Below are 24,083 nucleotides of genomic sequence, written 5' to 3'. Positions count from 1 at the left end.
CCACTCTCTAATTCGAGTTGTTTTCATCCGATCTTCACCAAACTTGGTCAGAAGTTAGATCAAGATGATGTTTAGGTCAAGTTTGAATATGGGTCATGCTGGGTCAAAAACTAGGTCATGGGGTCACTGAGTGCGTATTCTGTGTCAATGCGGCGTGTGGGGGTATTTGTCACCTTAGTGACAAAGCTCTAGTTCAAGTTGTTTTCATCCTATCTTCACCATACTTGGTCAGAAGTTGTATCTAAATGATTTCTAGGTCAAATTCGAATTTGGGTCATGCCAGGTCAAAAACTAGGTCATGGGGTCACTGAGTGAGTATTCTGTGTCAATGCAGCATGTGGGGGTATTGATCACCTTAGTGACAAAGCTTTAGCTGATTTTTAAACCAGAACATAAGGCAAAGTTATTTAAAAGATCAAGGGTAGCATTGAGGGGAATATCGGTGCTATCCAGTAAGAGAGATGTATCATCAGCAAACTGAGAAATTTTATATTCAATATTGTCTATCTCTATACCTTTTATTGCATTACAATTTCTTATTTTAATTACCAAAATTTCAGCACAAAGAATAAAGTTTAGGAACTTATTGGATCTCCTTCTGGGCAGCCTCTTTTAATTGTAATAATTTCTGATAGAAACTCATTGATTTGAAAAGCTGTTGAGATATTATGCAGGAAAAGTGAAATCCATTTTTCTTGTACCAAAATTAAAATAATCTAATATTTTTCTATAAAATCAAACTCAAGGGTATCGAACGCCTTTTCAAAGTCAATGGTCATCAAGAGTCCAGGGATATTGTTATCTTCTGTATATTTCATAATGTCATATTAAAGTCTGGTATTCTCACCTTATATATATATATATCTGCCTTTAATAAATCCTGTCTGATCTTTAGAAATAGGAGTATCAAGTATAGTTTTTAATCTGTTTGCAATAGCCCCAGATGCAAGCTTGTTAATTACATTTAAAAACGTTAATGGCCTTAGGTTTTTCAGAAAATGTCTGGGTTTATTATCTTTAGGTATACATGTGATTATATCTTGTTTTTGAGTAACTGACATGGTTCCAGAGGCAAAACCATAGTTGAGGCTTCTCACTATAAAGTTGCCCAAATCTTTCCAAAAAACTTCAAAAAATTCTGCTGTAAAACCATCTGATCCTGGGCTTTTGTCATGCTTTATATTTTTTAAAGTTATTGATATTACCTTAAGTGTAAGAAGGCCGTCTAATGATTTAGTCTAAATCAATGGTTATCTATTGTTAATTCTAGAATTAATAAATGTCCCATTGTATCTTTTTCTTGATTACACTTTTACATGTAGATTTGCCAAACATTTATTAAGTAAAATACATACTCCTCTTGAATTAGAAGTGCCAATACTTAAATAGCATTTTCCATCCCAATGAGCGTAAATTTGTTTTTTCCATTAAAGAAGTGAAATGGCAATCCTGAACACTATATATGGGCATTTAGACCTTTTAGATATTTATGCCCCCCTTCGAAGAGGAGGGGGTATATTGATTTGCAAATGTCGGTAGGTTGGTCCGTCCGTCTGTCCATCCACCAGATGATAACTCAAGAACACTTACGCCTAGCATCATGAAACTTCATAGGTACATTGATAATGACTGGCAGATGACCCCTACTGATTTTCAGGTCACTAGGTCAAAGGTCAAGGTCACAGTGACTAGAAATAGTAAAATGGTTTCCGGATGATAACTCAAAAACGCTTACGCCTAGGATCATGAAACTTCATAGGTACATTGATCATAACTCGCAGATGATCCCTATTGATTTTCAGGTCACTAGGTCAAAGGTCAAGGTCACAGTGACTCGAAACAGTAAAATGGTTTCCGGATGATAACTCCAGAACACTTACGCATAGGATCATGAAACTTCATAGGTACATTGATCATGACTGGCAGATGACCCCTATCGAGGTTCAGGTCCCTAGGTCAAAGGTCACGGTGACTCGGCACAGTAAAATGGTTTCCGGATGATAACTCAAGAAAGCTTACGTCTAGGATCATCAAACTTCTTAGGTACATTGATCATGACTGGCAGGTGACCCCTATCAATTCTCAGGTCACTAGGTCAAAGGTCAAGGTCACAGTGACTCGAAACAGTAAAATGGTTTCCTGATGATTACTCAAGAATAATAAGGCCTAGGATCATGAAACTTCATAGGTTCATTGATCATGATTCGCAGATGACCCCTATTGATTTTCAAGTCACTAGGTCAAAGGTCAAGGTCACGGTGACTCGAACCAGTAAAATGGTTTTCAGATGATAACTCAAGAACGCGTACGGCCAGGATCATGAAACTTAATATGTACATTGATCATGATTTGCAGATGACCCCTATTTATTTTCAGGTCACTAGGTCAAAGGTCACGGTGACTTGACACAGTAAAATGGTTTCCGGATGATAACTCGAGAAGCTTACATTTAGTACATGAAACTTCATTGGTTCATTGATCATGACTTGCAGATGACCCCTATTGATTTTCAGGTTAGTAGGTCAAAGGTCAAGGTCATGGTGACTTGATCCAGTAAAATGGTTTCCGGATGATAACTCAAGAAAGCTTATGCGTAGGATCATCAAACTTCATAGGTACATTGATCATGACTTGCAGATGACCCCTATTGATTTCAGGTCACTAGGTCAAAGGTCAAGGTCACAATGACTCGACACAGTAAAATGGTTTCCGGATGATAACTCAAAAAAGTTTACTACTAGGATCATCAAACTTCATAGGTACATTGATCATGACTGGCAGATGACCCCTATTGATTTTCAAGTCACTAGGTCAAAGGTCAAGTTCACAGTGACAAAAAAGTATTCACACAATGGCAGCCACTACAACTGACAGCCCATATGGGGGCATGCATGTTTTACAAACAGCTCTTGTTAAAAACATCAACTCTTCTCGAAACTTTTCGAAACATCATTTAGACCTTAAATCATCAAATCCAATATATTTAAGGTGCCCAGGGGTCTTCTCAATGCACTTAAAAATCCATGTTTTTAACTCATCAAGATACAGATTTTCACCTAATGTCACTATTTATATCCTGAATACTTTTTGAATAATGACTGGCAGATGACCCCTACTTTTTAGCTCACCTGAGCGATAGCTCGGGGTGAGCTATTGTGATCACTCACCGTCCGGCGTCCGTCCGTCCGTCTGTCTGTCTGTCTGTAAACAATTTGTAAACATCTTCTTCTACTAAACCATTGAGCCATTTTCAACTAAATTTCATGTGGAGCATCCCTAGGTCATGGGACAAAAGAATTGTTAAAAAAATTTGATCACATAACCAAGATGGCCGCCATGACCATATATGGTAAAAACCTTAAAAAATCTTCTTGTCAGAAACCGCTCATCAGATTTTCAAAAAATTTCACAGGGATGACCTTTGAAGGCTCCCCTGAAAAGTTGTTCAAAGAAATTTGATTCGTCAAAAAACATGGCCACAGGAGCTCGTTGAACTTTGCATGTTTATTCGTTTTTGCCTATTTTGTGAAAACTTTCAAAAATCTTCCACATTTTTTGTCCGATCCTTTCCAAATATGCACAGTGTCTTTATATCAATGAGGACACGAACCCTACAAAAAATGAGCATTATTGGTCCATGAAGTACAGAATTACCTCCCCTTGAATTGAGAAAATGGTGTTTATGCAATAAAGTCCAAATTTTTCATCCAATTCTTTCCAAACTTGCACAGTGTCTTCATATCAATGAAAACTCGAGCCCTGTCGAAAATGAGCAACATCGGACCATTAAGTCCAGAATTATCTCCTTGAGATGGCAGATTTAGAAATAATTATAGTGTACTCTTTTTTCCAATTAATAGTGCTATTAGAGTAAAGGATTTGCTGGCTACAGGCCAGGTTTCTCTGACACGATTCTCTTCTGATGGCTTTGCTGCAGACCACATAAACCCTTAACCCAGAACAGTTAATTCTTTCTGCAAATGTTTGTGACTGTGGAAATCATTGAAATAAAAGGAGAAATTGCTGAAATTAGCATTTTCTCCTTTCATCACAATGCTTCCTACCCTATTAAATCAGTTTCTTCTTATTCCATTATAATTTAATTTGTCGTCTGCAACCTCTTTCAATTTGGAAAAGGGTTAACTACCAGAAATCAATTAATGCTGTAGTTTTGTTGATGAGAAATTATTTTTCTTTAAAATGGGAGGTGATTATTGCTTAGGAAATTGCTCTGGTAGGGTTGAATCATCGTGGGAAATTGAGAAATTGTTCAGTCCAAAATATGTTGATTGGAAAAAGGATTTATCCTTATGCAAACATGGGTTGCCTGTTTAGTCGATGATATCTTGTCAATTTTGAGAAAAAGGAGGAATCTCTTCAAAACAAGCAAAAATTCCTTTTATCTCAATGTTTAAGTTTTAAGCGTTCCTGAGCAGATCATATTCTCCTAAACCATTGAGCCAATTTCAACCAAATTTCATGTGGAGCATTCCTATGTCACGAAAAAAAAATTTGGTCACATAACCAAGCTGGCCGCCATGCCCATATATCGTCAATACCTTAAAAAATCTTCTTGTCAGAAAGGGCTCGTCGGATTTTCAATTTTTTTTTACAAGGATGATCCTTAAAGGATCCCCTAAAAATTTGTTCAAGAAAATTTGTTTCTTGTCAATTACCATTGGGCCTAAGGCTATTAAATTTGTTCAGGTGAGCGATTCAGGGCCAATGTGGCCCTTGTTGAAGTAACTAATTCATCCCATGCATTCCAGATATATTCACCTAATGTTTAGCACCAATCATTAATATTTTCTATCGCTAATTCTTATAAAAAGAGCAATTTGAACAGGAGCTGAAATCAGCCAAACATCACTGATCAAAGCGACCTTGACTACCATAGTAGCATAGTATCATAGCTATTGCTTTCAGACTTGGAACACTTGCTAACTATCATTAAGGGACTGTGCAGGCAAAGTTATGTAACTGACTGGCATTTTAACATAATTATGGCCCTTTTTTGACTTAGTAACTTTGAATATTTGGTTAAATTTTGTGTTTAGATCCACTTTACTTCTAAAGTATCAAGGCTATTGCTTCAAACTTCAAATTCTTTCTTACTGTTATGAGGGTACTGTACATGGCAAGTTGAATTTGACCTTTACCTTTGAATGACCTTGACTGTCAAGGTCAAAGTATTAAATTTAGCTAAAATTGCCATAACATCTTTATGATCAGATTTGATTCATACTTTGACAAAACAACACTTGAGATACCACAATTGACTCAACCCAAACCATCCCCCACGCCCAACCTCAGAATCCCCCCCCCCCGCAAAAAAAAATTGTTTTCCATTTTCTGTCTTATTTTCAAAAGATCATCTAATAAATGACCACACCCACACTATACCCCTCTCTCAACTCCCCCTCCCCCATTTTTTTTTAAATATGGTTAAAATAAACACACAAATTTATTTTTATTATTTTATTTTTGAAAGACTGTCCAACCATCCCACCCCAGAATCCCCCCCCTCCATTTTTTTTTCATTTTTGAAAGATAATGTAATAAATGACCACACCCTCACACTATACGGCCCTCCCCACCTCCACCCTGGTGCTCTTGTCTTAAAATTCACATCAGTTTACTTTATTATTTAAATTCAAATGTAGTCAAATAAAAAGGTGTTTTCTAAGATTCCAAAGCAAGAACATGTAGGTGAACCTCAACCACGGTTAGTAGCAGGGTATATGTTATTTTCAGTTTTGCCTGTCCAATGGAAATTACTGACATTTAATAATTTCTGGTGAAGTTGTTCGTCACGATAAAAATAAACTTATTTTAGCCCTGGTTATTAATGTGCTTAAAGTGTTGTCCAAGATAAGCCTGTGCAGACTGCACAGGCTAATGTGAGATGACACTTTAGGCACATACATAAAGCCCAGTTTTCTCAGAAAGAGCCTCATTAGTTTGTGGTTCCCTGTAGATCACTTGAAGCTCAGTAGGGATGTGCCACTAAGTGCAGAGGAGAAGGAGATGTGTGAGACCGAGAACCAACCTCTCAACGAGAACCACATTATCAGTCAGCGTAACGCCACGGACATTCAAGTAAGAGTGGCAGTTCTTGGAAAATTGGGCATAACACTTGTGTGTAAATTGTCATCCCAGATTAGCCTTTGCAGTCCGCACAGGCTAATCAGGGACAACAATTTCCACTTTTATGGAATTTTTCGTTTCAATGATGTTTTTTCTTTGCGAAAATCCAGGTTAGGCGGAAAGTGTCGTCCCTGATTAGGCTGTGCGGACTGCACAGGCTAATCTGGGATGACAATTTACGCACATGCATTATGCCCAGTTTTCTCAGAACGCGACTTGTAAGAGTGGCAGTACTTGGTCTAATTAGCAGACATGATAGCTCCTGACCAAACTGCGCTGGCTGGTCTGGAGCTTTTCTGGCCACATATGGCATAAAACTCATTTTCAAATGAAGCGGGTTTTATTTGAAGGGAACCATATCATCAGTCAGTGCAACTCCACGGACATTCTGGTAAGAGTGGCAGTTCCAATTGTTTGTATTATTAAGTACTCATTACTGTTTTTAATAGTGAGTTAGATCAGCAGTTTCCATCGGATACAGATAAAGTGAAACTTCAGCTGCACCAGTAGGAGAGAAAACAATGAAATGCAGTCCTTTATTTATGGCAAGGAATCAATTTTCATTTTATTTCAAACAATAAGACACTAAACAAATGCACAAGACAAGACACACACACTTTCATAACAAACGCACAAACATGAACAAAACTTGGTCACTGTCTTGGAATGGCATATGCAAAAGCATTGAAGGTTTAAACAAGTTTTGAGAAACTCCAATCCTCATAATTGGTCCAGAATTATTCATTTTACATTTAAATTTACATAAAAAATAAAGTTAAACTCACAGCATCACAATGTTTACAAAAAAAATGTTTCAGATAGTGAAAAAATATCAGTGAATTTTTGACAGATTTCCAGTTAAACTCATTTAAAATGTTTTAAAACCCTGCAAACACATTGTGTAAAGAGAAAAATTAGTTGATTTTGGTGAATAATCATATTTTATAATCATTTTATCATAGAAAAAATATATATGCGGCTTGTGAAAATATAAATTTCTGTAATAACTCCTGAAATGAAATCAATTACCTACCAAAATCCAACAAATATACTTTATATATTCAAGCAAAAACAATACCTGTTCTATTTTCCAGAACGAGGCTCATTAAATTATGTATTTCTCTACAGACTCCGTACATGTACCGAGGCCAGAGGAGTAGACGCAGGCAGGACCTCTGCTGCAAGATGTACAAGGATGAGTTGGAGGTGTGTCTCACTATGAAACAGAAAAGTTGAGGGACAAGTAAATGCAGCGTTCTTAAATTTAGTCTCGCTCTGAGAAAACAGGGCTTAATGCATTTACGTAAAGTTTTGTCCCTGTGCGTGCAGTTAAGCCTAATCAGCGACGAAACTTTCTGCTTAGACTGGATTTTTGTTTGATAGAGACTTTCTTTAAACCAAAAATTCCGTAAAAGTGGAAAGTGTCGTCCGCGATAAGCCTAGCACATGCTAATCTTCTATGATACTTAAAGCACAATCATTAAGCGTTTTCCAAGAGCCCGGCTAAATTGTATACGGTATGCTTATCTTCTGAAAGACAAAGAACGCAACTGTTGTAGTAGAACTTTTCATGCGCCATGCAAAAAGATGTATCCAAGATAAGCACACAAAAACCCTTAGGGCTTTATTTCTATGCATGTGTCGCGTTCTGAGAAAACTGGGCATAATGCTTGTGCGTAAATTGTCATCCCAGATAAGCTTGTGCAGTCCACACAGGCTAATCATGTACGACAATTTTCGATTTTATGGAATTTTTTGTTCAAATGACCTCTCTTCTTAGCGAAAATCCAGTTTAGGGGGAAAGTGTCGTCCCTGATTAGCCTGTGCAGACTGCACAGGCTAATCTGGGACAACACTTTACACACATGCATTATGCCTAGTTTTCTCAGAACACAACACACATGATAAGAACTCCAAATCATTTTTTACTGGCTGATAGACTATGAACAATCGAAAACTATTTCTGAAGTGAAAGACTTGAAATATGTTTAATAAATTTAAATTTATATTAAATGATCACTGAGTAAGTCAGTGAGAAAAACCAATGGTAATAAAAAGTGAGATTAGAGAACACAGTTTCATATGATGGCCAACAATGTTCAGGCTGAGCAATAGGTATTATTTCAACCCTTAAAATGCTCTATATGTCATATTTTGTAATCAATAATAAAGAAAATACGTCAACTGACTTCCATTAATTAAACAAATATCCTAATACATATCTCCAAAATGATTAAATAAGACAACATTCCTTTTCCTCTTTAAGTTTCATGCAAAGAGGGTTTATTTCATAAACAATATTAGATCTACTAAAGTTTAACTATAAATATGACAATGTATTGAGTATGTGATATTATTTCTTCATTTTTCATCTCCCAAGGAGTGGATTCAGAAAGAAAAGGAAGAGAATCAATAAGGATCTGGACATGCTACGAAGGCAAAGCACACGTCAATCTGTGAATATGTTGGAAAACAGGCCCCTATGAATGTTTGGGCAAATGCCTTAATCTTGCCGTTAAAGAAGAATGTCATTAAAGTGGCTGTATGTCATATCAGTATCATGTCTGAGACTTGCTGGGTACCTAGTGGTGGAATGTGTTCTTTGTTTGGGGACATGTGCAAAAGTGTTGCCATTGTGTTTTGGTCTTGTGTATGTTGTAACTGCAAGATTTATTTTTGTAAAAAAATGCTGTGACTTGTTATTTTTACATGCATATTTTCAAAATGTGTATCAAGGAAAAGTCAGGAAAAAGTATTGCCATAAGCCAAAGATTATCTGTATTTTAATTATATTGTTCTTGTAAATGACGTAAATTTGATACATAGAAGTATAAGTTAGCAATAAAGTATGATCTCTTTTACTTTAATATACATCAAAATATATATGCAATATTGAATGTAACCAAAAAGTTTATTGTACGCTTTGTTCTTTTCCCCATGTTTCGTATAATATATAAACATTCATCTTGCTCATTTTCAATATATAAGTAAAATTCAATGTTACATTTGTTAATTTAATTACATTTCCCATTTTTCATTGGTCATTTTTTTTACCTTATTGTTACTATAGACTTAGTTTGCAAAACTATAGTTCTCTGGGACTAGAATATCCAGATTTGTTATATTTGGTATGTAACTTTGCATATTTGCCCTCTACCTTGTTTTAATCAAATCATGATCTTAGGGCAAATAACTGACCACGCCCAAGGGGTCAATTTATTTATATATAGACTTATATACTAGTAGCAAAATAACAATGCCCATAGGTCGAATGTTTGGTATTTAAAATCGAATTGTGGTTCTCTACAAACTTAGTTAAGAAAACGCCCCAGTGGTCAAACTGGCCAAGTTCAAAGGGTCCAATTTCTCATGGTTACAATTTGCTTTCTTTAACTACATGGAGCGAGTGACAAGTTCTTGTTGTCATTTAGTACATTTTATTACTGTTACAGATATTTTCCATTTCTTGTGTTTAATTGTTTTGTAAGTTATTGTAAAATGCTTTCAAATAAGATCATTATTTTTGTGATTATTTAATAAATGATAAATATTAAAATAAGTAAAATAAATTGAATATACAAATGTATGTTATATCACCCTGAAGTTAATTAAAAGTAGACCATATGTTTTCATAATTATTGATAATATGTGTCGCGTTCTGAGAAAACTTGGCATAATGCATGTGCGTGAAGTGTCATCCCAGATTAGCCTGTGCAGTCCGCACAGGCTAATCAAGGACAACACTGTCCGCTTTTATGACATTTTTCGTTTAAATGAAGTCTCCCAGCAAAAATCCAGTTTAGGCAGAAAGTGTCGTCCCTGGTTAGCCTGTGCAGACTGCACAGGCTAATCTGGGATGACACTTTACGCACATGCATTATGCACAGTTTTCTCAGAACGCGACTCATATGTTCCAGTAATTTATGTTATTGGTATTCAGCGCAATATGCAGTGCACAGTACTAAAACAAGAGTTCTTTTCTGAATACTTTGCGATTACTATTTTTCCACTACTCACCTTTACACTAGTCAGTGGTTTCAATTCTCTAAAAGTCTTATTTGAAGCATGGATTTGATCAACCTCTTTTTAACTGTTAATTTATGGTAAGTTTCAACCAATTTGTTTTAGCTTGATTGTATCAAAAGCCTTGGGCTTATTGAAACGCTTTTGATTCCGTTTCCTGGTTAGAACCAGTGCTTGGTGTTTTGGTGGAAATCTAAAGAACGCTTCCACAGGGGGGGATCTAACCCTTGACCTTCCGGTCGCAAGGCGGACACTATATCCACAGCGACCTTGAATAATGTATGGCTGAATGCATTTAACTTGTGAAACTTGCAGATCATTAGTTTGGTGCTATTTAAAAAAAAAATGTAATCTGTTGGTTGTATATAAAACTATGAGCATACATGTATGCTTTTCAATGCTATTCATTTAAATGACTAATTTCTAATACTGTTATGTCATTATGAATGTTTTTATTATTCTTTCAGCATTACCTGCGAAACCTATGCACATGTGTTAGTGCCTTATATCTGGATGTATTTTTTATGCTTCCCCTAAAAAAATTTGAGGGAGCATATAGTCGCTGCTTCGTCTGTCCGTCCGTATGTGCGTCCGTCTGGATTTTTGTCTGGGCTACTCCTCAGCAACTAATGACTGGAATTCAATGAAACTTTATGGGAAGCTTCACTACCAAGAGAAGATGTGCATTTTATCAGCTGGTTCTGGTCGGATGATTTTTCAAAGAGTTATGGCCCTTTGAAATTTTCCATTAACTGTACATATCGTGCAATTCTTGTCGGGCTATTTCTCCGCAACTAATGACCGGAATTCAATGAAACTTTATCGGAAGCTTCGCTACCAAGAGGAGATGTGCATATTATCAGCCGGTTCTGGTCGGATGATTTTTCACAGAGTTATAGCCCTTTGAAATTTTCCATTGTACATATCGTGCAATTCTTGTCTGAGCTATTTCTCAGCAACTAATGACCGGAATTCAATGAAACTTTATGGGAAGCTTCGCTACCAAGAGGAGATGTGCATATTATCAGCCGGTTCTGATCGGATGATTTTTTACAGAGTAATGGCCCTTTGATATTTTCCATTGTACATATAGTGCAATTCTTGTCCGAGCTATTTCTCAGCAACTTATTACGGGAATTCAATGAAACTTAATGGGAAGCTTCACTACCAACAGGAGTTGTGCATATTATCAGCCGGTTATGGTTTGATGATTTTTTACAGAGTTATGGCCCCTTGAAATTTTCTAAAAACTGTACATATAGTGAAATTCTTGTCCGGGCTATTTCTCCCCAAGTACTGACTGGAATTCAATGAAACTTTATGGGAAGCTTAACTACCTTGAGGAGATGCGCATGTTATTAGTGGGTTCTGGTTAGATGATTTATTTAGAGAGTTATGGCCCTTTGACATTTTTAAGTTGCTAAACCATCCATCGTATTATTTTGTCCAAAGTTATGCCCCACAAGATGTTTCCTTTTATCTGAATATATAGTGCAATATTGTGACAAAAAAAACTTAAGGGAGCAGCACCTGTCTCCGACGGTTTCTTGTTATTCAATTGAATTCAATTTGCGTGTCTTTGTAAATATGTGTGTATTTAATTAATATAAGTTTTTTTGGGTGTAAACAAGTTGAAAAGTGGATCTCATCCAGCCTGTAAATATCAATTATTAATAAAATTGTTTCATGTTTCATATTAATATATCTATATGCAACGATTTTCCATGCACTGTTCACGCCTAGTAGACATATATATGTTCTCTTTTAATTGTTATTTATGTTCTCTATAAGTTGTAACTAAGACCATGTTATGTTTTTAACTCAATAAAACTTTTCAATTGTTTTTATTGATTATCCTTGCTGTTTCTACCCTCTTCATATAGCCATTTCTTTGTAAAACATCTTCAGTATTGTTCCATACATTTTGTTGAATTTACAAAATTGTCAATGAAAAATGTTTACCCTAAATGAGCCTGGCTCTGTTAAAGGGGTTTTAATGCATGTGCCTAAAGTATCGTCCCAGATTAGCCTGCGCAGTCTGCACAAGCTAATCAGGGACGACACTTTTTTATTGTATTTTTCGTTCAAAGGAATACTCATCTTAGCAAAAATCCAGTTAAGGTGTCAAAGTGTCATCCCTGATAAGCCTGTGCGGTCTTCACATGTATTAAATCCCCTTTTCACAGAGCGCGGCTCAAATGGATGTTATCAAAAACCTGTGTTTTACTGTTAACTTATTTTATTCCAGGATATTTGTCTGGAAAATATCTAGGCCAAGTTTGACGTTTTGTAATGTGGGGACAAAATCTAGGTTATGGGGTCTAATCATACAAAACCCTTGTAAACACACTAGGCATTAAATTGCGTTAAAATCATTTTCATGAATACATTACATTTCTCCAAGATTCAATTTATGAATACATTACATTTTATTCAGGGGTGGTATTCCAGAAGCATCTTAAGTTAATTTTTAATATTATCGTTAAATTGGACATTTTCTTAAGTGTTTCATTTCATACTGCAATAGTTCGGCATCAAAAAATACATCAAAATAGCATCATTATGTCACTATTATTTGAGGAATACCAAACAAAGCAACATGCATGTCATTTTTTGGTAAAGAAATACAAAACATTGTAATTTTGAACTTTAGTGAAAATATTTAAGAATTGACTTAAGATGTTTTTGGAATACGATCCCAGATTCCTATCTATTAATACATAACATTTTGTTCAGATTCCTATTCACGAATACATTCTACATTATAGTGCGTTAATATTAATGTTAATGAATTGATATAAAGAAATATGCACAAAGACTACATGAGTCACGCATACGGAAGTCGCGCAAGGTTTCTTTGACTCAGGAGAGAACGGGGTAACCTCTGACCAGACTGCTTGAATGCGCCGCGGGCTCTTCTGGGGATTCCCTGACCGCATAACGTATAAGACCAATTTTCGCATGACGAGGCTCATATACTAACTGTGTGTATGTTTTAATAAGTTGTTCAAGACACTGAACCGATTGTTTTGAGTCAAAATTGTTTTAATTTGCTTTAGCACCTATAAACCGTGATGTTATAGGTTTTTATACAAATATTCTATTTTAAAAAAATAAAATAAACTACGATATCTGAATATACAATCATAATTATATTTTGAGAATTGTAGCCATCATGAGCAGTCACGCTGTTAAAGGACTCAGAGGCAAAATTATATATAGGGGAAATGCATAACGTATTGTTCTATACCTGTGCTGGAAATATAGAAATTTAATTGCAAGTTGATGCAAGACATGCGATGTGAAGTCGATATTTGTTATTGTTGTTTTTCAAACGATAAATTTGTGATTGTCATGTTCACAGATATATTGTTTGGACTGGTCGATAATTGCAAAAGTTAAACGATTGAACACAGCATGAAAAGACATTTTACTATAATTATTTCAACAAGTCCGTGGATGATTACGTTTAATATACATGTAATAAAATGTATACCGAAGAACTGGAATGTAAGTGAGTCACGTTTAATTTGTTCTGATATTTATCAATCAAAAAATCGTTCGTAAACATGTCGGATGGGTTATCTAACTTATTTTGACAGAAACGTAAGACATAATTGTATCTGATGTATTACGTGCGATGCAGGGAACCATTTGATTGTTTAGGCCGAAGTTTTATTCTTTTATTGCTCTTGACAGACAATTTGAAACATATATGTCGATAGGACAGGTCATTTGAAACATTCAAAGTTTGCAATAACATGATACTTCTCTGTTACATGTCAGTTTAAAAATGCAAAGTTTACAATTACATCATTCGCCTATGAGAAAGGACAGTTTAACGATTCAACGTTTGCTTTTTTAAATCATCTTTTTCAAGGTAGGTTTAAGTATTGAAGTTTTCAATTATAGCATGCATTTATGTGAGAGGTACGTTTGCATATTTAAAGTTTACACTTGGATTGTATACGTCTATGTGAAAGAAAAGTTGAAAATTTTCTAATGCAACATTCTTCTGTTGGACGAATCAGTTAAATTGAACGGCGTTCTAGGAAAATTGGGCTTTATGCATGAGCATTAAGTGTCACCCAATGTTTGCCAGAGCAGTTCGCACAGGCTCATCAGAGTCGACGCTTTCCATCTGAACTGAGTTTTCTTTTAGAAGATATTTCCTTAAAATGAAAAATGCTATAAAATCAGTGTGTAGCATCCCTGCTTAGCATTTGAGAACTGTACAGGCTTATTTGGGTATTGTGAGGTATAAATTATTAATGACAACTCGTTCTCTTTCTTTTCATGACCCTTATAACGACAAACGCACAGCGCCGTAAACATCCTTGTCAATAGAGGGTCACCAAGGAGACGTCGTATTATTAACAGTCATTTCTTCAGAAATTACATAGATAGGTCGATCTGGTGTTTGATAGTGCGTCGATATGACATTTTATTTTTGTGTGAAATAATTTGGAATATATATTTCATGTAATGGGTGTTTAGGTTTGTTTTTAATTGCGCACGTACTTAACGTTGTTTTATTTCTTTAGGTGCGCGTCATGATTCCATCGGCGTTCTCGGTGGCGGTGGTATTTCTTTCGTGTTTCTACATTGTGCGATGTAATGTGCTAAGTAAGTAAACCAAATACTTTTAACTTCGTTTTAATATCTTGACTAAATGTAAAACTCTGTCCGAATGTTTACACAAAATGTAGCACTTAGATGTGTTTTCATGTATTTATTATTTATTAATTTATTATTATTTTTATTCGGAAAACACATAAAACTTTTTCCACCTCAACAGTAGTAGAATGCATTAAATACGAAAGTCAAAGTAATCGATACCAATTCCGCTAAGTCATTCCTTTAAAATGAACGTCTTGACAATCGAAATGACAATGGCGCGTGTTATTATTTTATAAACTTATGTTTTCTTTCAGGTCCATGTAATGCAGCGGTAGAGTGTGCAAATAGTACCACCGTTTGTGAGAATGATTTCTGTCATATACGTAAGTCTTTATAAATTATATGGTATTGTTTTAGTTTTATTCTTCATATAAAGCAATAGAATAAAGGTCGTGTAACACTCGTTAAATAAAGTTAGCGAAATTTGAGTTCTTGTTTATTTATGATTTTTTTCGTACCCATGTTCAGAGGCCGGTCAAGTATGCACAATTGAAACTATAACAACCCAAGCATCGACAACCTCGGCACCAACAACCACTGCGGCAACAACAACTACTGCGACACCTACAACTACAACAACACTTGCTCGTAAGTGTACCACTTGTCGTCCTAATATAGGTGGTTAAGTATGACAAAATATGTATGATAATTTTTTGCGATATATATATATATATATATATATATATATATATATATATATATATATATTGAATGCAGTGATTGTTTGTAACTTATATCGCTAATGTCATATTGCTCATTTGTTATAAGACAATGCTTAACTTTGCATCGCCGTTATATGTCGCATCGCCGTTATATGTCGCAGGCTGCGATATCTGTCGCAACGTTGACGACAAATGTCGCAAGGAACGATTCATGTCGCAAATCATACTAACAATATAATTCGCAACTTTAACGATACATGTCGCAAAAATGTCAACTCCCGATGTATGTTGAAACATTAACTTAAACTGGAGTAGGAGCTAGGTAACATAATCTTATTATATGCTTGCAGACAATGCAGACAATGCGCCTGTATACATTGTCAGCGTAACGTCTGACTTCATGTCGAGCTTAATACTCCATGTCTCTATTACACAAACATATAGAGGAAAAATCTGTGCCCGATTGAATAGTTGTAGGAAATAAAGTGAAACATCATATCAATGAAATCATGTTGTTGTTTTTTTAAATCAATTTGTACATAGTTTTTAAGAACATGCTGGACGGTGTCCTTAGCTCCAAATAACATAAATGGTTCGGTGTCTATATGTAACAATGATTTTTTCATTCGCTCGTTCTTTCTATAGGTCGGTTGGTGGAGGTTTCCGAGCTGTCTCTTAAACTATAACTTAATCTTGCGATGCGATTAAGGATTTTAAAATGAATTGCTGCAAATATAATCCTATTTTAGAATGTGTGTCGATAAAACTACCAGATAGAGTATCTCAATGTAAAGTCATTACATTAAAGGTGACACAAACGGCTTGCTCAAGCTCTTACTGTTCATTTAGTATTGTATGCAATATCATGATACTCTTCTCTTTTAAATGCTTTAATGGTTTAACCTTTAAAAGAATACAATATTTCACCAGACTAAAACGTGAGATGCGCACATTCCCCATACGTTCTAGATGAGTCGTTAACATGCAAACATCTATAAAGCACATAGTTATGTAAAAGCGTCATTTCAAAACATCAAAAGCACGGAAATTTAATGTGATAAATATCATCAAAAACAAATTAAATATTTTACATCCTTGTTTATAGCAGCATAAATTAATTCGTTTACTTTCAATGAACTAAATTTTATCCTAACATCCACTCAAAGATGTGTCGCTTTTAGCCGGATGTTATAGAAGCGTCAGTCCGGGGAAAAATTGAAATTATAATATTGAATTAATAACCATGGATTCTTCGAAAAGAGTGTATCAAAGATCTCAGTTTTCTCAAGTAAAACATGATAACATGTATATTTCTCGAGCAAAGCTCATGTGCCACTTTAATTGTGTGATACGTGCTAAAATGATTGCCACGTCTATCCGAGAAAGTCATGTACTTCATACTCATAATGCTTACATTAATAAATGTAATGCCTCAAGCAATATACATTAGAAGGTTCAACTGGTTTATATCGTGTGTTATTGTTGTTGTTGTTGTTGTTAATGTTATTAAATACCTTTTAGGCCGCTTTTAAATATTAATAAAAACATACAGCAATTGTACACCATAGACCAATAACTGGTGCATATTATTATGTAAATTTTCACAATTGTTAAAAATTATTCGGGTTAAATTAAGAATAATAATATATACAGCCGCCAATCTAGAACTACATTTAGAGTTATTCATTTTTTATCACGTTGTGTTATAATCTGAATGTAATGGCGTTCATATAATGAAATAAGTATTTGTTTGGCCTCTATGAATAATACACGAATATCAATTACGAAGCTGGCGAAGGGGCTCAGTTCGGTCATAACGTTGATTGAACAAAAAACAAATTATTGCCTGTCAGCAGTAATAAGCGTGTATTACTTCAACAAGTACACACTATATTGTGGTCAATGTATGTATTTCTTATAAATTCAAAACATAGTTAGGTAAAACTAGTATTGTACGTTCTAAAAAACTCGGATTTTGTAAACTAAATAGTTAATATTTCTATAAATAGCGCATGGTAACGATTTTATATTACGTGTATTAAACAGAAAATCATAGATTTTATATCTATATATATAGCACAACATTGGGGGTAATTTTCTTTTTTTTAATTAGCAAAATATATTGTATAGCAAAAAGTTTTAATCAAATAGAAATAATCTGATCCTAGTAAGCTAAATATTGCGACTTGCTTTGGACATTTACTTTTGTGAAAACTCATAATAAATCTATATTTCATCAAGATACAAAGATAAATTTCCAAAACCACTTTAAATCTTGGTTAATTAACTAAACGCCAACGCATGAGCAACCCTGAATATTAAAATGACACTACATAAACATGAACGGTTAACTTAATGTATGCAAATAAAATATGTAAATTCTCTCGAAACCCTGGGCATTAGACTCAATGGAAATTTATTTTAAAAAGATGATAATTTACAATTCATAACTCTTCGAAATGCAGTTGAAACCACAAGTAGCTTGATCCGCCATAATCCGTGACAGGACCTATACACGCTTTGCTGCAAATTAATTGAAAAAAATCTCTCGATCAGATCTCTTTTAAGCGCGGCTTCATTACTCGCGTACGTATTTGACCTACCTTATTTTATTTTCAAGGAAAGTTTGCTTTCATAAAAAACGTTGGTTTAAAACGTCGTGATGTGGCAGAAGTTGCTAGAATTAAATTTTGAAAGAAAACAATCGTTCCTTTTGCAAAGAATGGTAGAAATGGTTATAAAAAAAACACTGCCTTAAGTGACAGTAGAAGTTAAACATTTGCAGACCTCACGGGTATAGGTCACGAGTGATCATGAGTGAATTAAAATATTGATATTCCGACAAAGCAACAACAAAATGTTTTTTTTATTTATGCTTACAAATTACTATTTTTGTATTTTTTGCCATTCTGGACAATATAATTTCCAGTTGGGCGCTCCGCTATGTTATTACATGTAGTTTTAAAGGAAGCTTATCCGTATGTTTTTATAAATATCAATTAGGAGTAGTCGCCCTTGGTAAAATTGCCTTTAATTGGCGGTCACAGAAAGGAAACCAAAGATATCTAAAAATAGTTCCGGTTAAACAATGAATAATATCGATAATTTTTACTGCAAATTTTCACTGTTTAAAACAGTAAAATATCAGATTTAATTCACTGATATTTCTCTATAAACCATCGGAAAGCATAAAATAAAATGTGTTCGCTTACGAATAACTTATGTTCATACTTCAAAACAGAAGTTCCGTTTTAAGTGAGTAGAGATTGTTTAAGTTGTTCTGTTTGATGTTGAATTCAATGTCAAGAATATGTCATCTTTAACGAGCCTTATGAGCGAAGCTCACACACAGTCAAAAACATAACAGAAACAAATTATGCGTAATGTTGCGAAGGAATAAAATGTATGTAAAACAGTGAGACACGATACGTCATATTCACGTGATCAGTCTGTAAAAGAATTACACAATTATAAACGCAGAAAGAAGAAGTATCGTTTTAAGATGTTAAATAATTTCGCAAACGCATGTATCGTTTTATTTAGAATTTGATTAGAATAAAATATGCAAGAAACAAAATAAAATAAAAAATGTAGTGTTTTTATATGCTTTCCATAAACTTTTTAGGCTCGATCGCGGTAGAAGGTAGAATAATGTGTTCTATATCGTAAGTTTATTAAAGGATACTTTAAATTAAGAATCGGATGTTATGAATTAGTCAGGTAAAGTCAAACTACTCGCAGCGATTACCTTCCGTAGCTGTTAACAGAGCGTTACGAAGCTTACGCATATCAAAGCGCTGAAAGCACTGCAGTTGTTCGCTCTTCGAACATAGTTAATATTTCATGCAGTCACAGGATATTAAGTTCGACTTTTTAACGTAGGCCAATCGAACGGCCACAAAAAATGCAAACCCCAAAGTAATTTACTTTTAAATGTCTACAGTGGTGAGCTTTTGAAACAAAAACAACATCAAGGCGGAAAATGCCATTGATTTACAATCTTTCATAATTAAATACATGATTCACACAAACTCCACTTATGATTACAAAGATGATAAAAGAAAGTCAACGTATATCTAAGTTGGCGCTAAGAAAAAGTCTCTGAGTCTACCAAAAAAATGAACCACAACATAATTCTAACAATAAATATGTTGGTATCAACGAACATTTTATTTAATTCTCAATAATACGACATCAATTGTGTTTAAATATCTTTTGCCTGAAATTAAATGCTTCATTTGATGTAGTTCCATTTCATTTTCATTCATTTTCATGTACTGACATTAACGTGTAACATCTCTACTCTTCCACCCGTCACTAATATTTGTATGAATGTAACATCTACTGCACGGTTTAAGTCGTAAATTAACGTATTTTTTCTAGAGTTTCAATGGGTCAATACCTTCTCACCGTGTGCATGTATTCCAACTTACTTTTTTCGTCATAAAATAGTACGTGTACTGAATTGCACGTCTATATTAAGTTACAGCACCTGGTCTGTTGAATTACGCACGCTTTTCATGCGTGGAACTTGACAGACGACAGCAACTATTTCGCACTATTAAAAAGGAGAAGGTTACTCCGCCAAGGGAGTGCTGAAAATAAAAAAGACCTTCTTCCCGTTCCTCGCGCTCGGCGACGCTTGTATGGCCTCTCTAGACGCAACAAGCCGTCGACCCGAACCCCAGAACGGTTTCACAAGCACGTTGAGCATACTGCGTACCGCCGTCCTGGGAAACTTCCATTATTTTCATAGGGACATCCCATCGAAATCCTGTTTTTTATCTCTGCCCAAGGTCCGCCCCACCCGTCCTCTACGCTGCCAACTCCAATGCTCCCGTCCCTTTTCCGGCGATGAAGTGAAACCACTTACTACCTACGGACAATTACCATTCCGCTTGGCGATCCTTCCAAGTTCTGGAAGTCAGCGAAGTGAGCAGGAGAGGACGTCCGGGTCGATGGATGACGGTACTCGCTTGATTAACAGAGCTGCCCGAGGAAGTTCTCATATTCGACCCTCCTCAGGGGATGAAGTGAAACCACATTCCTCCTTCGGAAAATTACCATTCCGCTTGGCGATTCTTCGAAGTCTTCAAGAAAATCTTATGCGTGTGACTCTCCCCTCGATCGCGACGTGCATGCTCCAGCTGCTGACCGAGCTCCGTTAAACTAATGAATTCTATATCATTTATAGTGTTACCTTGATTTTTGGGCAATCGCCATTTTCTTTTGCATTTTCAACTTTACTGTACTGTACTACCAGAAATCAGTCAAGCGCTATAAACGAAGTTACGAAAAGACGCATGACGCAATCTCGACATCACATTGTTATTCAGCAGTCGTCTATTAATAGCCTCATATTTTGAATGAACTGTGCTGCGGAAAAATACCACTTGCCTGACGTAGCACGTAGTGGACAATTTTAATAATTCATAAACTTACTCTTCCGCGACACGTTTAGGTAAAAGATTGTTTTTGACTTTTAATATAAATGATCCTCTCAAAATTATTTCATTTAACACGATACTCATTTTATGTTTCTATTTGAAAATGATTGTACTCCAAGAACTGAAACAACGCCGCGAATTATTCCTCGGCGCGTATAAAGGCAGTGATCATGTTTCGGGTAATGATCAAAACTGGCTTTCAAAACTTTCTCAAAACCTTGTTGTTGTTCGGAAGCGAAAGACTAAAAATTGTATGAAACGACAACTCGTGTCAGATAATATATCTATATGTTTAATGTAAATGTGACCATGTTCGTAATTGGTTAGTTTAAAGAGTACGAGTTTAAACTCCAAAAGGATCTGGAATATAAAAAAACAAAATGACTGTGTACGGAGGATGATCTTTGACACTGTTACTCACCAAATACTTTTATATTCACGAAAGTAAAGGAATAACTAACAGAAATGCCAAGTTCACTGATAAACAGTGATGAGGTAATGTTCACTATATTGAAAATCTGCAGCGAGTCAGTGAATCGGCGACATTGAATACCGCTGCCTATATGTAAAGCATAAATTGAAGGCAACGATATTGAAAAAAATGAAAGGAACATATTATTCTTCAGTTCATCAATATGCCAGTACAAACTTCGGCATATGCTAGTGCGTCTGCAAAATAGTAATACATTTACTAAGATAATGATACATGTACTACAGTGATGTAACTTACATACAAAATGCAATACAATTTTATCGTAATTTGTGTTCCTTTAATTATGTTACAGTTTTATCACATCTTACAACCTTTTGCCAATCTTGAAAACTGCAGTCAATTTAGAATAGGGTAATCAACAACTGGCTAGTCGAGCCAAGAATTATTGGAATTGATTGGGTCAATATTGACCACAACTGACCATTTTGGACAATACTGACCGCAACTGACAATTATGAAAAATACTAACCACAACTGACCATTTTGGACAATACTAACTAAAAACTGACCATTTTGGTGGAAGTCGGCCCACAGAACTTCGTCGGATGATCTAGATCTAACCTTAAAGTTTTAGTAATTTTAATTCAAACTTTCATTTTTTACATGACTTACAAAGATGTGCGACATTTGTCGTTAATTTTGCGACATATATCGGTAGTTGAAACTTTTGCGACAGTTATCGTTAAAGTTGCGACATATATCGTCAATATGATTTGCGACATTTATCGTTCCTTGCGACATTTATCGTCAATGTTGCGATGAGACATTTAACGGCGCTACAAACTTCACTATAACAAAATAACTGTATACATATTCATATTCAATAAATAGCAGTACTTGTACAAATGTTCAGCACCACCTAACGAAGCAAAATTGGAAAATCGAAGAAAACGAAGTGCAGGCCAACAGCAGTGCGTTTCAAACGCAAGTTGTGTATCAGGCCAAAAAACCAACACAACACCGGTATGCGCGTGTAATTATGGCTATACTGAAGTTAATGGAAGGTGCAACAAAGGTACAATTAACACTAACAGCACAACGCGTGTAGTATTTAATGGATATATCGACAGTATATTTCTCCGAAATAAAAAAAGAAATAAAGACATACATAAAAAATGCAAGTTACAACTTTTGACGTTCATATTATTAAAATAGCAGCAATAATATAATGATTCTCGTTTTATGTAAAATGGAAACGGTGTCCAAATTATTTTCCAAAATAAGTTTCCGTGGAGATTCGAACTAGCGCCCACAAAATCTGCGAAGTTCAATTTCATTAATTATGACTTTCCAATGTTGAACTATATTTTTTCCAGAGCCAGAGAACAGTGTCTCAGGGGCAATATTTTTATATTTATAAACATATAATTCTAGTGAAAGTATTATTTGGAAAATAATACCAACTTGATAATCAATCATTCGTATTATCCTTCAAATGCCACTTTAACCAAATCTGCTTAGCACCAAAATCCATTTGTGTTCTATTCACGTTTTATGTTTATTCTCATGACCCCTTTTTAATCAAACACATTTTGAAGCGTTTGTGTTATTTCCCGCCTATTATTCATTTATTTACTTCACTGCGATGTTCACATTTAGGAACTGAATTATTCAAGGTGAACTTACTACTTGTATAAGCTTCTATAAAATAAGTGTGTTTAACGTGATGTGCATATGTTTTCACAATTAAATACAACATACCGTACACTTATTATCCTTTCAAATCAGTTATGCGCAAAGCCATACGCATAAATTGCAAATGTATTAAAGTAAGAATTTTTTTATATAACATATAAATGAGTCTACTTTTCTGATTCATCTTCAGATCCTGACAATGGCGCAGGACGTTTGAGAGTGACGGAATTTTGCACTGTAATGGTGACGACAGTGCTGCTGTTTCTCATCTAGAAAATCCATCAGTGCTGCAGTGGTCCATTGACTTGTCGGTACAATTGCCTGCCGTACGAAATAACTCTATATCTCATGAAACAAATATTTTGTAAATACTTAAATCTTAACCAGTCGTGTACAGTAGACCACATTTAGTTTGTATTTGCATATCACTTTGAAAGTTCATTTATCGATACAGAAAATATCTATTCAAACGCTTAAACAACTACAACAGAAACACAACTTTCACAATCTTACGATTTCACAAACAAAGAGCAGTCATTTTGAGCGGTGTTCTTTGGGAAGCGGACAACGAAAACGAACGAGGCCAAGTATTGTAATGCGCATTGGGGGGGGGGGGGGGGGGGAGGTAGAGGGTTAGGGTAAGGGTTAGGGTAAAGTTTAAGAGTCGGGTTTGGGTTAGGGTTAGCCTTAACCCTAACCCGACCCCTAACCATAAACCTAACCTAACAATAACCCAGGGTTATCTCAACTATACCAGGCCTCGCTCGTTGTCGTTGTCCGCTTCCCGTGTTCTTTGCACATTATTGATGCATGATCTGGCTTTGAAAGTGCGTGTGCCCCGTGTCTACAGAATATGTCACCGAGAGTTTACATGAATGTGAATTCCGGTTGTCTGCGCATGCCTGATGAAGCCGTTGTGCCAACCAAATGGCAATGCCAGATCAACCAAAACAGTGTGGTCCCTTGCAGGCACCTGAGCGCCACTGTTGGTCGGAT

The 24,083-nt window shown here is 35.3% G+C and overlaps 2 protein-coding genes across 4 annotated transcripts in view; both read left to right on the top strand.

Moving 5' to 3' along the window:
- LOC127844400 (two pore calcium channel protein 1-like) overlaps positions 1 to 12,013 on the top strand; it is a 52,029-nt gene extending 40,016 nt beyond the window's left edge. For all 3 annotated transcript variants that reach the window (XM_052374543.1, XM_052374542.1, XM_052374545.1), the window contains 3 exons: positions 5,978 to 6,099; positions 7,276 to 7,353; positions 8,528 to 12,013. In XM_052374543.1, the coding sequence (XP_052230503.1) occupies positions 5,978 to 6,099; positions 7,276 to 7,353; positions 8,528 to 8,563 (236 nt within the window). In that variant the 3' untranslated portion in view covers positions 8,564 to 12,013. The remainder of the gene's footprint in view (positions 1 to 5,977; positions 6,100 to 7,275; positions 7,354 to 8,527) is intronic.
- A 2,513-nt stretch (positions 12,014 to 14,526) lies between these two features.
- Positions 14,527 to 23,707, top strand: LOC127845295 (uncharacterized). The gene is made up of 5 exons (XM_052376124.1): positions 14,527 to 14,796; positions 15,105 to 15,173; positions 15,319 to 15,438; positions 22,306 to 22,467; positions 23,278 to 23,707. Exons 1-5 carry the CDS (start codon positions 14,724 to 14,726, stop codon positions 23,358 to 23,360), a joined length of 507 nt encoding a protein of 168 aa, XP_052232084.1. The 5' UTR covers positions 14,527 to 14,723; the 3' UTR covers positions 23,361 to 23,707.
- Positions 23,708 to 24,083: the final 376 nt, after the last annotated feature.

This window comes from Dreissena polymorpha, chromosome 9 (genome assembly GCF_020536995.1).
Source record: "Dreissena polymorpha isolate Duluth1 chromosome 9, UMN_Dpol_1.0, whole genome shotgun sequence".
NCBI classification, from domain to species: domain Eukaryota; kingdom Metazoa; phylum Mollusca; class Bivalvia; order Myida; family Dreissenidae; genus Dreissena; species Dreissena polymorpha.
This window is presented reverse-complemented; position numbering and strand designations above follow the sequence as displayed.